This window comes from Nycticebus coucang, chromosome 18, assembly GCF_027406575.1.
Source record: "Nycticebus coucang isolate mNycCou1 chromosome 18, mNycCou1.pri, whole genome shotgun sequence".
Classification (NCBI taxonomy): Eukaryota; Metazoa; Chordata; class Mammalia; order Primates; family Lorisidae; genus Nycticebus; species Nycticebus coucang.
The window spans coordinates 14,476,672-14,489,109 of NC_069797.1; the positions used below are offsets into that span (position 1 = coordinate 14,476,672).

General features: G+C 47.2%; 1 protein-coding gene across 2 annotated transcripts in view; it reads right to left on the minus strand.

Annotated features, from left to right (window-relative positions):
- LOC128570769 (protoheme IX farnesyltransferase, mitochondrial) overlaps positions 1–12,438 on the minus strand; it is a 155,568-nt gene that overhangs the window by 4,263 nt on the left and 138,867 nt on the right. The window contains exon 6 of one of the 2 annotated variants that reach the window (XM_053570217.1): positions 11,921–12,153. The exons of the other annotated variant lie outside the window; for it this stretch is intronic. Coding sequence (XP_053426192.1) covers positions 11,921–12,153 — 233 coding nt within the window. The remainder of the gene's footprint in view (positions 1–11,920; positions 12,154–12,438) is intronic. 2 annotated transcript variants of the gene reach the window in all.

The following is a 12,438-nucleotide window of genomic DNA, read 5'->3' on the forward strand; positions in this document are numbered from 1 at the left end:
GCACTGAGTGAAGACCATAGCAGGTATGGATCAGTCAGGAGGTGAGAAGCAAGATGACAGCGGTCAGCATCAGGGTGGCACCAGTGGGATGGAGCGAGATTTAGGTGGGGAAAGGGAGAGGACGTGAGTTCAGGGCAAGGAAGAAGGAAGGGTGAGGGATCGAGAGCAGCTCCCAGTTTACAGGTCCAGGACCTGTTCACTGAGACAGCAGGAAGATGGGAGGGGAGGGGAGTGTGACCCTCGGTGTGTTCAGTGTAAGACGCCTTTGAGATATGCAGGGGAGAGTTGCGGACAGGGCCCTGGCTCCGTCGCTGAGTAGCCCCAGCATTCAGGCAGCCATTACCTACGTGTCTGTGTTTCCTACTTGAATGTGAACCCACGAGACTGGAAAATATAAAGAGGCAGTGAAGGGTACTCAAACCCATTGACGGGGGCCGTGTATGAAAAGAACTGATTCTCAAGTGGTCCCCAAGGTCACTCACTGTTTGCCAGCACAGCTTGTGAACTAGTGAGGCAATCTGTCAAACTCTCAGGACTGCCTCCTCTCGCCTTCCCCTCCTCTGCACCCATCTTGGATGCTCTGACACCTAACAGCTTCTGTCCTGGGGTCCCTGGTAGAGAACTGGGAGTTTACAATGCCACTGCGTCATCTACTCTGCAAAGGGCCATCAGCACGGCGGCGGGGAGAAGAGGTGGAAAATTTGTAGCCACAGTCCTATTTCAGGGGATCTTTTAAGCCCCCAGTCTGTGGGAATGTTCAGACAAAGAGTGAGTACGGGCTATTGCTAAGGCACACTCACCAGGAGAGAAAGTGGTTATATTATGCAGAACACTTTGGGAAACAAGACCGGGCTCTTAGGCTCCAGGGGCCCTATGTATGCTCATGCCAGTGAGAGTGAGGAGTGAGCTCCTCTCCTAATCTCTGTATTCCGCAACAGCGGAGAAGCAGGGGGCAGGCTGGCAAGTCCTCTAAAAGAAAGAAAGGAGCTTTTGTTTGCAGCGTCTGAACGACACTTCTCGGGCAGGGCAGTTGCCGCGCCTCAAGTGGAACTTGTGTGGCTGTAGAAGACTGAAGGAAGAAGACGACCAATTTCACTGGCTCACTGGCTCCCATAGGTCTGTCTCCTCCTTCTGGGTCTTCGGTATGGGACCTGATTTTAGGGGCCCCTATTTCAGTTGAGTTGTTATCAAGATTCATCTTTAGTCTTATCTATAAATAACATGTATTTGTATCTACCTATCTTGGTTCATGTAAACACCCTTAAATGTTAATGCTAATAACAGTAATGGCTATAATTTGTTGAATCTGTTCACTTGGTAAACAGGTGACAGGTGGTGTCTCACATGCCAGGCACAATTCTGGGTGCAGGAAAGTCTGCAGTAATCAAGACAAGTCCTGAACAAGTCTGCAAGACACATGTAGAAACTCAAAACAGACCAGTGCAAAGGGGGTCGCCTGAGACTGAGAGCTCAGGTAAGGACTTTTCTGTAGGTGACATTTAAGCTGTGACCCTACTAACTGCAAGCAGAACTCCATCAGACCCTGGGAATAGCCCCAGTAGGTTTCTGGGGTAGCGGAGCGAGGGAAGGAGTTGCAGGGTGGGCTGGTGAGGCACCTAGGAACCAGGATAAGGACTGGGGTCTTCCTCCAGCACAGGGGAGAGCAGGCCGGGGGCAGGGTGAGGGTGAGGGACAGAGGAGGTGGGCAGATGCTGATGCCTTTTACTCAGGTGGGGAACATGAGAGTGGACACAGGTGTGTCCATGGTGCAGATGTGAGGAGTTTCATTTTTGGCCATTTTAAGTTTGAGGTGCCTTTTAGACATCTCCGCTGAAATGCCTCATGGCTGTCATTGGCCAGGCCAGGCAAGAGGAATTGTACATGTGCTGTCCCGTCCTCACAACAACCCTGCCTGCAGGTATCAAGACTGTCACCTTACAGATGAGAATGATGAATGACTAGCCAGACAGTATCAGCACCACTGGCAAAGTGCACACCAGCACGCAGACTCAAATTAACAACATTCCCACACCAACGGATGGGCATCCAAATGCCAGTAACACCGAGCAGAGGAGACTTGTTGAAAGAAGAAACTGCATATTCCAGTACTTAAAAAAAAAAAAAAGAGGTCTGTTTCAATGACAGACAGTATTTTTCTTGACAGTGAGTACTCCAGGAGAATTAGAAAGGACAGAGGGGAGGTTGGAACACCCCGGTATGAGTGAGGGAGTTAATGGGGTGACAGAAGTAGACGTCTCCTTTGTATTTAGGGGGAAAACTGAAGTGATCTCAGGATTTTGAAGTGACTGGTAAGTGGCAGCGTTGTCAGTGTCTTAGGGCACAGGGCCACTCTGAGGCTTTGAGCCCAATCTGTAGGAAGCTCAGCCCCAACCCACAAGCTGCCACAGATCTAAAGGGTTTGCGGTTATAATGACAGCCAGCCACAAATGGTTGGGGAGGCCAGTAAGACCCAGAAGTGTCTTGTCAGGAAAGTCAACGTCAGCGCTAACTTACGAACAGGGGAGAGGGTAAGACAGTCAGAGCTCCCTGGGTGCTTTGCTCTAGAGATAGCTGAGAGAGACCAACCTCCAGTGGAAAACGACATTTAAATTAAAATGGCAAAAGTGGACAGCGCCTGTGGCTCAAAGGAGTAGGGCACCAGCCCCATATGCCAGAGGTGGCAGGTTCAAATCCAGCTCCAGCCAAAAACTGCAAAAAAAAAAAGGCAAAAGCATCAGGCCCAAATGTGGAATCTTTCTTGTTTTCCTCAAAAGCCCCCCCCTTTTGTACACCAACAGGAGTATCTTTTGTTTTGCTCAATACACTTTTTTAGTTATACTTTTGCTTACAATAACATAATGAAAAATCATTTTCATGAGAGTAGCATGCTGCTTTCTGTGAGAGGAAATTGGGTGTGGGTTTGGCTCATGTCACAACTGAAAGAGCTTTAGAAATCACTGCCTGGCCTTAATGGATTGTAATCAGAAAACCACCACCCACACACAGTTCCACTCCATATGCTTCAACTGCTTCTCCTCCTATACAAGATGCAAACAAATTACTCTCTTCATCAAGATAAGGTGAGCTAGAACAGGAAGCCTCGAATTAGTCCTGGGGCTGTGGTGGCACTCACCTTCCTCCTGGGGTAAACATGAAGCCCCCCCAGCTTACCCGCCTAAAGGCTTCCCCTTCGTTCAAGGTAATCGTTCCCTTCATTGCCCCAGCCTCACCGCCCCTAGTCTAGTCCCATTGGGCCTACCTTCTGTGACAACAAACCCTGACTGAGTGCCACCACACACAGGCACCGTCTCTGTCCTCAAGGTCCTCTGCTGGCATTTGGAAAGGGAGAAAGACAACACAAAGGGATCGCAGCCCACGGTGAATGTCACCCCAGGTGCAGGGCTTGTGTGCAATACCCAGGAGGAACATCTTATTCAGCCCCGAAGAGCTCAGGGAAAGCTTCCTGGAAGAAGGGACGTGTACACGGAGATCTGAGGATGGTCTCCGAGCTTTCTGCTTCTAAGGGTATCTTCCCATTTTCTTAACCCCAAAGAATCTTTGCACATGTTAGGTTTAATCATATCCAGAATAAACCTCTCCTTCTGTTAATCAAATATTTGCTGATCTATGACAACATAAAATAGAGGCAATCTATGAAATGGGTGGCACATCTGTTCTCCACAGTACAGCAGCCCTCTGGGATCATGATGGCAAAGAAGAACTGGGTGTCCAGGCCATTACCAATTTCCCTCCATGCACAGAAAGGAGAGCTGCATATCTGCTGTGTGAGTGGACAGCAGGGAGAACCCTTATTCAAATCACCTACTCTGACTGGAGGGCTGTATTAGGAGAACAAGGCTGGGCAATGCCTTCCTTCAGAAGACATCTATCGAACATTCCTGAAGCATACAGATGGGCAGAATCCAGAAATGCTCCCGTCCACAGCATAAACATCATTTTGCTGACAAATAGAACAGCTGACTGGTGTTCCAACAGAACACAGATAAAAATCCTCAAGCTAGAGCTCTGCCTGTCAGAGCGAGTGCCCTGTGGAATGGGGTTCAGTGGTTTCAGCTGGCCTCCTCAGACCACCTGGTGGGCACCTCCCCACCCCCACCCAAACTCTTTCCTGTCATTCGCCATCCATGCGTGGCCTTGCAAAAGCTAAAGAAACCTAGCTCCAACAAGCCTTGTGGGAGGCTGGGAGGACTTCCCTCTGCAGTACAATAGGCTCCCCAGTCAGTGTGGCCCCCGGTGGCTTGTCTGTTCTGTGACTGGTAATGTTTGTGCTTTCAGGGTGATATGGTTGTGTGGACAGGGGGGCTTGTGGGGGAAGCAGTGCCAAGCCCAGAGCTTCATGGTCACAGAATTCAAAGCCTTTCTTTTGAGGGTTAACACAAAGGAGCTTGTGAAACAGATCAGCCTCAACAGCGCAATAGACTTCTATGGTGCTACAGATAAAGGGAAGAGGATGTGGGCCAGTTTATCAACTGCATGGGTGGCAGAAGGGAAGATTAAAAGTCCACTGGAAATAGGAAACAGAGTGGGCAGTAACTGCTTGCCCTTTAAGAATTCTTCTCTGGTCGCTGAGGAATGATGGAGAAGGCAGTGAGGGGGGGTAGTGGGTAGGAGGCCATGTGGACCCCCACCCCTCCTCCACCTTATTGTGTGTGGAAGTTTCATTTAAAGGGAAATACTTGGGAGAAAAAGACATACAAAGCTCTGACTCTGAAAAAATTGCTCCTTTCCCTTCTTGCCACTTTCCTGGAAGGAATTTTCAGGCACATGTGGATTGTCTCAGAAATTCAAATGCTCCCTTCCTTCTTCCTTAGCTTACTCTGGACGGCACTTCCATCTTTATCACCCAAATATTAGAATATTCATCAAATAGTACTGATGGAATGAGCATCAGGTGCCCAGCTCTGTGAACACCATGGCTGCCCTCCCACGGCACACCCATCCTCTCATTCAGGAGGGCACAGCCAGGCCCCTGCACAGCCTGTGATCAACTCCAGGCAACATGGCACATGGCCGTGGCCTGAGCACACTTAGTACCAAAGTCTGCCTCCAATTACACCACCAAGCTGGGTCTAGCAACATATTTGTAGTACATGCTTTTGTTTTTTGGCCTTTGAAGAGAATGTAGTCCTCTAAAATTGTTTGCTAATATTTCCATGAAAATGTTCCTTGTCTATTTTGTCATTTAAAAATATAATTTATCTTAAAATCTGGAGCTTTAAGTCTACTTATGGCAAAATCTCCTAACAAAATGGTCACAGGTCCTCATTTTCGAGTTTGATTTCAAGAAAATCTTTAAAGGTGCTTGGGTTAAACAGTATGGGGTACTTAGTAAGCCTTCCATAAATATTTGTGGAATGAATGAGTGATACATTCCCTCCTTTTGACTCTACTTTCTCATCTGGGAATAAAGGAGGTAAATAGAGTGAAACAGTATTCAACATTTTGTAGTTTACCAGCTGAGGATAAAAACACTCATTTTCTTTTTGTTACTAAAACCATCCATCTGCCAAATGTCACTTCCTGATAAGAGCCCGTTTCTAAGTCCTCATTTGTAACTAAATGTTGGCTGACATAATTAATGTTTGCCACACATTTGAATTACAAACTGAAGGCAACTGACAAATCAGCTCTACAAAATGGTCATTATAGAGGCCCACGCCATAAACTCCCCAGACACAGGATTTATTCAAATTTAGGAAAATGACAAAAAAAGAATCTGAGCCTTTCTAAGAAATGGGGGTGATGGAGAGAGAGGTGGCCTTGGCAGAAGCAGGGGGAGGGGGTTTAACCCAAAGCCTCTGAGATACACTAATAGCCTCTGGAGATAAACACTGTTGAGAGGTCTAATAGGAGTGGCTCCAGGCCTGCTCGGAGCTGGAATGTGGCTGGGCACTTATCTGCAGTCCCCTCCGCCCCACAGGGCTCCTGCAGGTCACTTTTGTCACTGCCCTCCTCCTGTATGCAGAGTCAAACCAAGGCTTCAGTCCCTAAGACAAGCTGGCCAGACCAGGGACCAGAAAGCAGCCCTCTCATTCTGCCTTCCTGAGTTTTAGTTGGGAAGCATTTTTAATGTTTCCTGCTAGAAGCAGTTAAGCTTAATAATAATAATTATAAAAACAAGGCAAGGTAATTAGGCAGGTGGGAGGAAAAGGCCACAGAGGAAAGTGGACACAGGTAAAATCCCATTATAATGATTACCTTTACAGACAGAAGGACTTTGTAAAACAAAGTCATTTCCTGTGCACAGAAGCAGCCAGAGCCCTCGCTTTCTTGGTGTGGCGGCCACCAAGAGCGCTCTCTGGGCTGGCCCTGTGCGTTGCCATACAGCTCTCTGCAGCAAGCATTAGCTGAGTGCTGTGGGCACAGTTTACAGTTCACTGTGCAGCTATAAAATGGCAAATATCAAGAACAATTAACATTTGTTTAGCTTTTACAATTTCCTTCTGCCAATCTGCTTAATTTTCTTCACCCTCCTCTGCCCACCCACCTCACTCAGCCCAAGCTAGACTGGTTGCTCGGGATCCCCACCACTCCCCGGGACATCGAAAACGAGTCCTTTCCACTATCAGATTTAGAAAAAGAAAATCAAACTAGTTTCGGGGGAAAAAAATCAGAAGCCCACGAGATATTCTACTTATTTTCTGTTTTTATGTCTTTGTAGGAGGAGGGAAGGTAGCAAAATCTCCTGAGAGCTCAAGGCCCTCGGGAGGTTATTAACCTGGCCCTGCCCTACGGCCACCACAAAAGCCACAAAAAGATCAGATGCCAAGAAGGGGAAGAGGTGCTCTGACCATGCTACATTTCCTGCTCCACAGGCCACTCTGACCAACAGGCCGCCTCGAATGCACAGTGTTTTCTACAGCTGGTGCCCTTCCCAACTAGATGGTTAGTTGGGCCTTTAATTCATGAGGCTGTAGGGTTTCATACAGTGACCAAGCTGCTTCCTCTCCATCTTGACTACCATCTACTGAGCCCTGGGACAGACTTTTACAAGGGGATACAGTGAGGGCGACTGAGTGGCTACACGTCTCCCTGGGTGGAGCAAAGGAAGAGCCCGTGATCAGTGGGACATGCCTCCCTCACATTCTTGTCCTCCATCCCTTTCCGCACTTGCAGAGTGGTATTCAGAAGTTGCTCTTTCCAAGGATGATGAGACTGAGGCTTCACTAAATACTGAAAAGACAAAATCTTGACTAGGGAGGGCAAGGGGGTGGGAGGCAGGTCTAGGATAGAAAGAGCCCTAATGGAGAGAGGACAAGTGGAGGACAAGTGGAGGCACAGGGGTTGTTAGAATAATAAAGGCAGATTTCAGCAACTTGCCGATCCTCCCCTCTGGCAGAGAAGCTGCAGCTCACTGTCAGTTAAATAACCCTGATGGTGTGACCCCAGCTTTCCTGCGACCTCGCTGCCTTCCTGCTTCAGGCTCTATGGGTCTTCATGGTCCTTGGATCAAGTACGTTCTCCTCAGTGGGTGGCTTATCTTAGTGCATCATGAGTTCACTCAGAAGTCCTTCCTCTCCAAAGTCTTTGTGGATGAATTTAAGGAGGTCTACTCTCTGTGGAATCCCCACTAAAGCTCTCAGACCGCTCTATTATTTATTTATTTGAGACACAGTCTCACAGCAACCTCAAACTCTTGGGCTTAAGTGATCCTCCTGCCTCAGCCTCCCGAGTACCTGGGCCTACAGATGCCCACTACCACACTCTGCTAATTTTTTTATTTTTAGTAGAGACGGGGGTCTTACTCTTGCTCAAGCTGATCTCGAACTGCTGAGCTCAAGCAACTCACCCACCTCAACCTCAGAGTGCTGGGATCACAGGCCTGAGCCACTCTACTATCTGACTGCCTGTCTGCCTCTCCCCAGAGATGCTGAGACATGACTCCTAGGAGAACAGGCATCAGCTTTTGTTATGCTTGTATCTCCTAGTGCCCAGCACACAATAGGTCCTCAACAGACACCTGCCCAATGAAGTGGTTCTGGGGACCAGTTTAAAAGGTGGCAACCCCAGCATCCCAGTCCAGGATGCTCAGTCGAGTGGGTGGGCGCCTGCCTTTTGCTGCCTGTATCACCCTTCTCCTCTTTCTCATCCTTATTCACAGTATATACTTCAACATAGTATTCCCAAGACTTCTTGATTCATAGGCCTCTCCAAAAGATTAAATGCTGTGAAGATACCACAGAAGAAAAAAGTACCTTTTTTGGCCATTCTTTCTCAGAAGGGCTCTTTCCAACCATATATTTCCCCTGAGATAAGAACCCAGACAAGAGATTCACCTCGGTGATAACACAAATAATATCATGAGTATAAAGCATCTCAAATAATACTATCTGCCCAGCCTCTCTGCTCAAATCTCTAGGTATTTCCAGGGTATTCTAGGGGCTAAGTTCTTTCTGGTCCTATCTTTGCAGATTGGTGGTTTCCCAGACCAGAGGCATCAGCACCACCTAGGAACTTGCTAGAAATAAACATTCTCAGACCCCTGGCCTCAGGACTGCTGAATCAGACATGCTGTGTGCAGAGCCCAGGAATCTGTGCTTTGGCAAGCCACGGCGTGATGTGCACTGAAGCTGAGAACCACTGGTGTGGGCTGTGGCGAGACACAGGCCCAGCTCACACAGTGCTCCATTAATCACAGTACATACTTCTGTAACGAACAGGGACAGAGATTCACAAGGATATTGACCTTTCCTCCTAGGGCAGTATTACCTAAGTGTATTTTCTGGAATAATGAAAACATTCTTTCTGTGATGTTAATATGGTAGCTACTGGCCACACGTGGCTTCAGGCATTTGAAATGGGGCTAGTGGAAATGAGGAACAGAGTGTTTAAGTTTACTTAGTTTAAACAGGTAAATGTGCCTATGGGCTACCATCCTGGACAGTGCAGTTCTTGAAGATAACTAAACTACATAAGACCATTATTAACTCAATGCGTAAAACCCCAGCAATAAAAATCTTTAAAATATGTTGTTAGACTCTGCCATCTATAAAATGGAAAGTACCTAATTTGCTGATTCATTCAATTCATTCAAATGTTTACTGTTCATCTAAAGTTTACTCTATCAAATTAATGTTTTGAAGCTTTTTTGAAGCCATGTAAAGCATTATGTAAAGTAGTAGTTTTCTTTCTGTTTAATCTTGGTAAGGCTGCAGACATAGGATTTAAGTTGATTCGATCTGTGATAAATTAAGATACTGGGGGCAGTAAATCATATTTTAGTGAGTCTTGTAATGTATCTTTTAAGATTTAAAGAAAAAGGATATATTGTAATAGAAGTCATCCTCAAAAATTGCCAAGGGACCTTCCCTCTGGTGATAGAAATCTTTCAGAAGGCTCTGTTTTACACCAGGCTCTGTTCAGGTAGATAAGGGGTCTTATTTTCCAAGACAAGTATGTATTTGCTACCTAAACTTAGGACAGCCTCCCCAGAGCTGCCTGTCATTAATGAGTTTGTATACAAATGGTTAAATCTGGATTATAGAAAGTTCAATTTTTTTAAAAAATTTATTTTAAATATGACTATTTGCAGTTTAGACAAATCTAGACTGCCCCTAAACAAGATGGGCTCCTGTCAACATGTGGCCCCTAAGTGACCACAGTTACAAAGCTCTTTCTCTCTCGGCCTCTGGGGGTGCAACTCTAGCTCCATACATTGAGGCTCAGCTGTTTCACAAAAAAATTGCCTGCAAGTGTGACTAGGGCAAGACCCTGCCACAGCAGTGGTGACCAAGTTCTTCCCCGGCCCTGGACTGGCCTGCCCTCACAAGCCTCCTGGGACACCCATCGTAGAGGCTGTAATACCTGCCCTGTCTTCGGCTCTGTCTAGGACTCCCCAGAGAGAAGAGGTAGTTTTGGTGCCTTCTTTCTCTGTTAGCTTTGAGGAAGTTGAATTGGGTTTAGGCATTCCTGGCGGGGCAACTGGTGTCTCCATCAGACAGGCAGCAGCCAGGCAGAGCTCTGTCCTGGGGAGCACAGTAGTGCACACAGGGCCCAGGGGGCTCTTCGCTTTTTTTCATGGTCTCTGCCCTGAACGTATGGGCCATCACTACACTTGTTCTTACCCCCAAAGCCCAGAAGTGATAGGCCATCACTACAGAGGTTTGGAGGGGGAAAGGAACAGAGAGGACAGCTGGGGTAGGGAACAATTGGTGGGACAGAGGGAGCCTGGGTCAAGTCAGGCTTAGGGCTTGATGCAGAACTAGGGAAAAGGACTGTGACAGGGAGCAGGCAGGTCGGGGCTATGCTCTGTAAATGTAAATTGTGTATCTGGGTGAAAACTCAGACATTAACGGGCCCAGGGACACCAAGCCCAGGCTGTTCACCTTCTCCTCCTTCCCGACAGGCCCTAACACTCCTTCCCGCCAAGCCTCGAGGTCCCTCACGGTCTTCAGAACAGCAGCCAGGCAATGAGGCTGCATTGCTCAGGAGTTTGCAAACCAAACAAAATCTGACCCTTCCTGACCCGGCTTAGTCCCCCACGGCAGGAAGGAGGACTCCTGCACGATAGCAGCAGCACTGTGCATACGAGTCCTTGCCTCGGTCTAGCACTTTACATACAACAACTCATTTTAGCCTTGCCATGACTCCAAAAGGTGAGTCTAGCCTCACAGTGGGGGCTGAAAGAGGTCACTTCTGGCAGGGAAGGGCACACAGGCTCCCGGCTGGGCTCTTGTAAGCACAATGCTGACACTGCCCCCTGCATGACAGACCTCTTATCTCAGAGCAAACGAGTACAGAAGTTTCAGAATATTGTATTTGTAGATTCATTAAAATCTGACATTTACAGGATATTAAAACCGTTTCTAAGGGACAATCATGGTAAAGGTGTAATCACATTTGTAAGCCTGCCGAATTGGACTACAAGAGCTTTTATGAAAATTTCCAGAAATGTGGCTTACAGGGTAACGGTTTATGGTCAACTGCCTTTGATCTCTCATGTGAAAAATATGTACTTACATATATTGCAGGAAACCTTACCACTTCCTTCCTAAGTGTTGGTCAAAAACACTAATTACTTGACTAATTAGACTGTGAAACTTCCCTTACAGATGGTAAAAATGAGCTATTTTCACCCCACAAATTTAGTTGTGACATACCACCAAAAAATGTAGAAATCTTTCAATGGTTTTATTGTAGACAACATGAACGACTTAAGCAAATCATAGAAAAATAAAATTGGAAACTAATGAAAATGATCTGTTCTTTCATAGGGGGGAAATAACTCCGTTTGAGCAGGTGACTGAGGTAACTGAGGAGGCCAACCAAGGAGGGGCACCCACTTGACAGGAGACTCATGGCCACATCCAGACACCTTCAATTTGGACTAAGGCATCCTGATGAATTGGTCTATGCTAACTTGATTTGTGACTTTCATCTTGGTTTTCAAGTACTTACTCCTGGGCTCAAGTGTCCTCCCACCTCAGCCTCCTGAGCAGCTGGAACTACAGGCACCCACTACAACATCAGGCTATTTTTTCTAATTTTAGTAGAGACGGGGTCTTGCTCTCTCTCAGGCTGGTCTCAAAATCCAGAGCTCAAGTAATCTACCCACTTCAGCTTCCCAGAGTGCTAGGATTACAGGTGTGAGCCACCACACCCGGCCCAGGTACTTTCCTTTAAATTTGCTGACAGTCCCACACTAAGGCTGCACTGTTCCTTTGTTTTCTTTCAGACATTCCCTTTAAGGGAGAGTGTGCGCCTTATCACCTGCCAGCCATGATGACATAGTCTGCTTTTAGCTCTGCAGGCACAGTATTTCAGAATGCCACATCAACACCTTGGCTGAAAGAATTAGTATGGAATAAAGTAGACCTAACCTAGTACTACAGCTCTGGGAAGAAAACTCCTCCCTGACTAGGGGGTGCTCACAAGAGACTCCACACCACGGGACACTCACCAGCATCCAGGCTGCCAGTGGCCGCTGTCCAACCCATGACCGGTGGGATGGCCCCTACCACGGCCCCGACCCATGTGTTGGCAATGCTGATCCTCTTCAGTGGTGTATAACAACAGGTGTAAAGGAAAATGTTGAAGAGCCCCAATGCTCCTGTGAGTGGATTGACCCCCCAGGTCAGAAGGGCGACTCCTGGAACAGCACAACAAGTGGCAAAGGACACAGCTAGCAGTGGGCTGGAAAAGAGCAGAGAATACCAAAAAATCATTTTTGGTTCAACTTAATTGTGCTGGCTAGAATCAATCAAGGCCAAAAGAGTGCAAATTATCTATATGCTGTTGCGTGAGGAAACCTGGGAGGCAGTGGTACAGGTTGGACATATTCCCTAAAATAAAGAAATGTTGTGCTTTTGAGAGGTCTAGCTGCTACTGTGTTTTGCTGGCTGGCAGTAAAGAATGTTGTAGTTAAGAGTGCGATGGATTTGAATTTTGGTTCTGTGCCTTCTTGGCTCAAGACCTCTG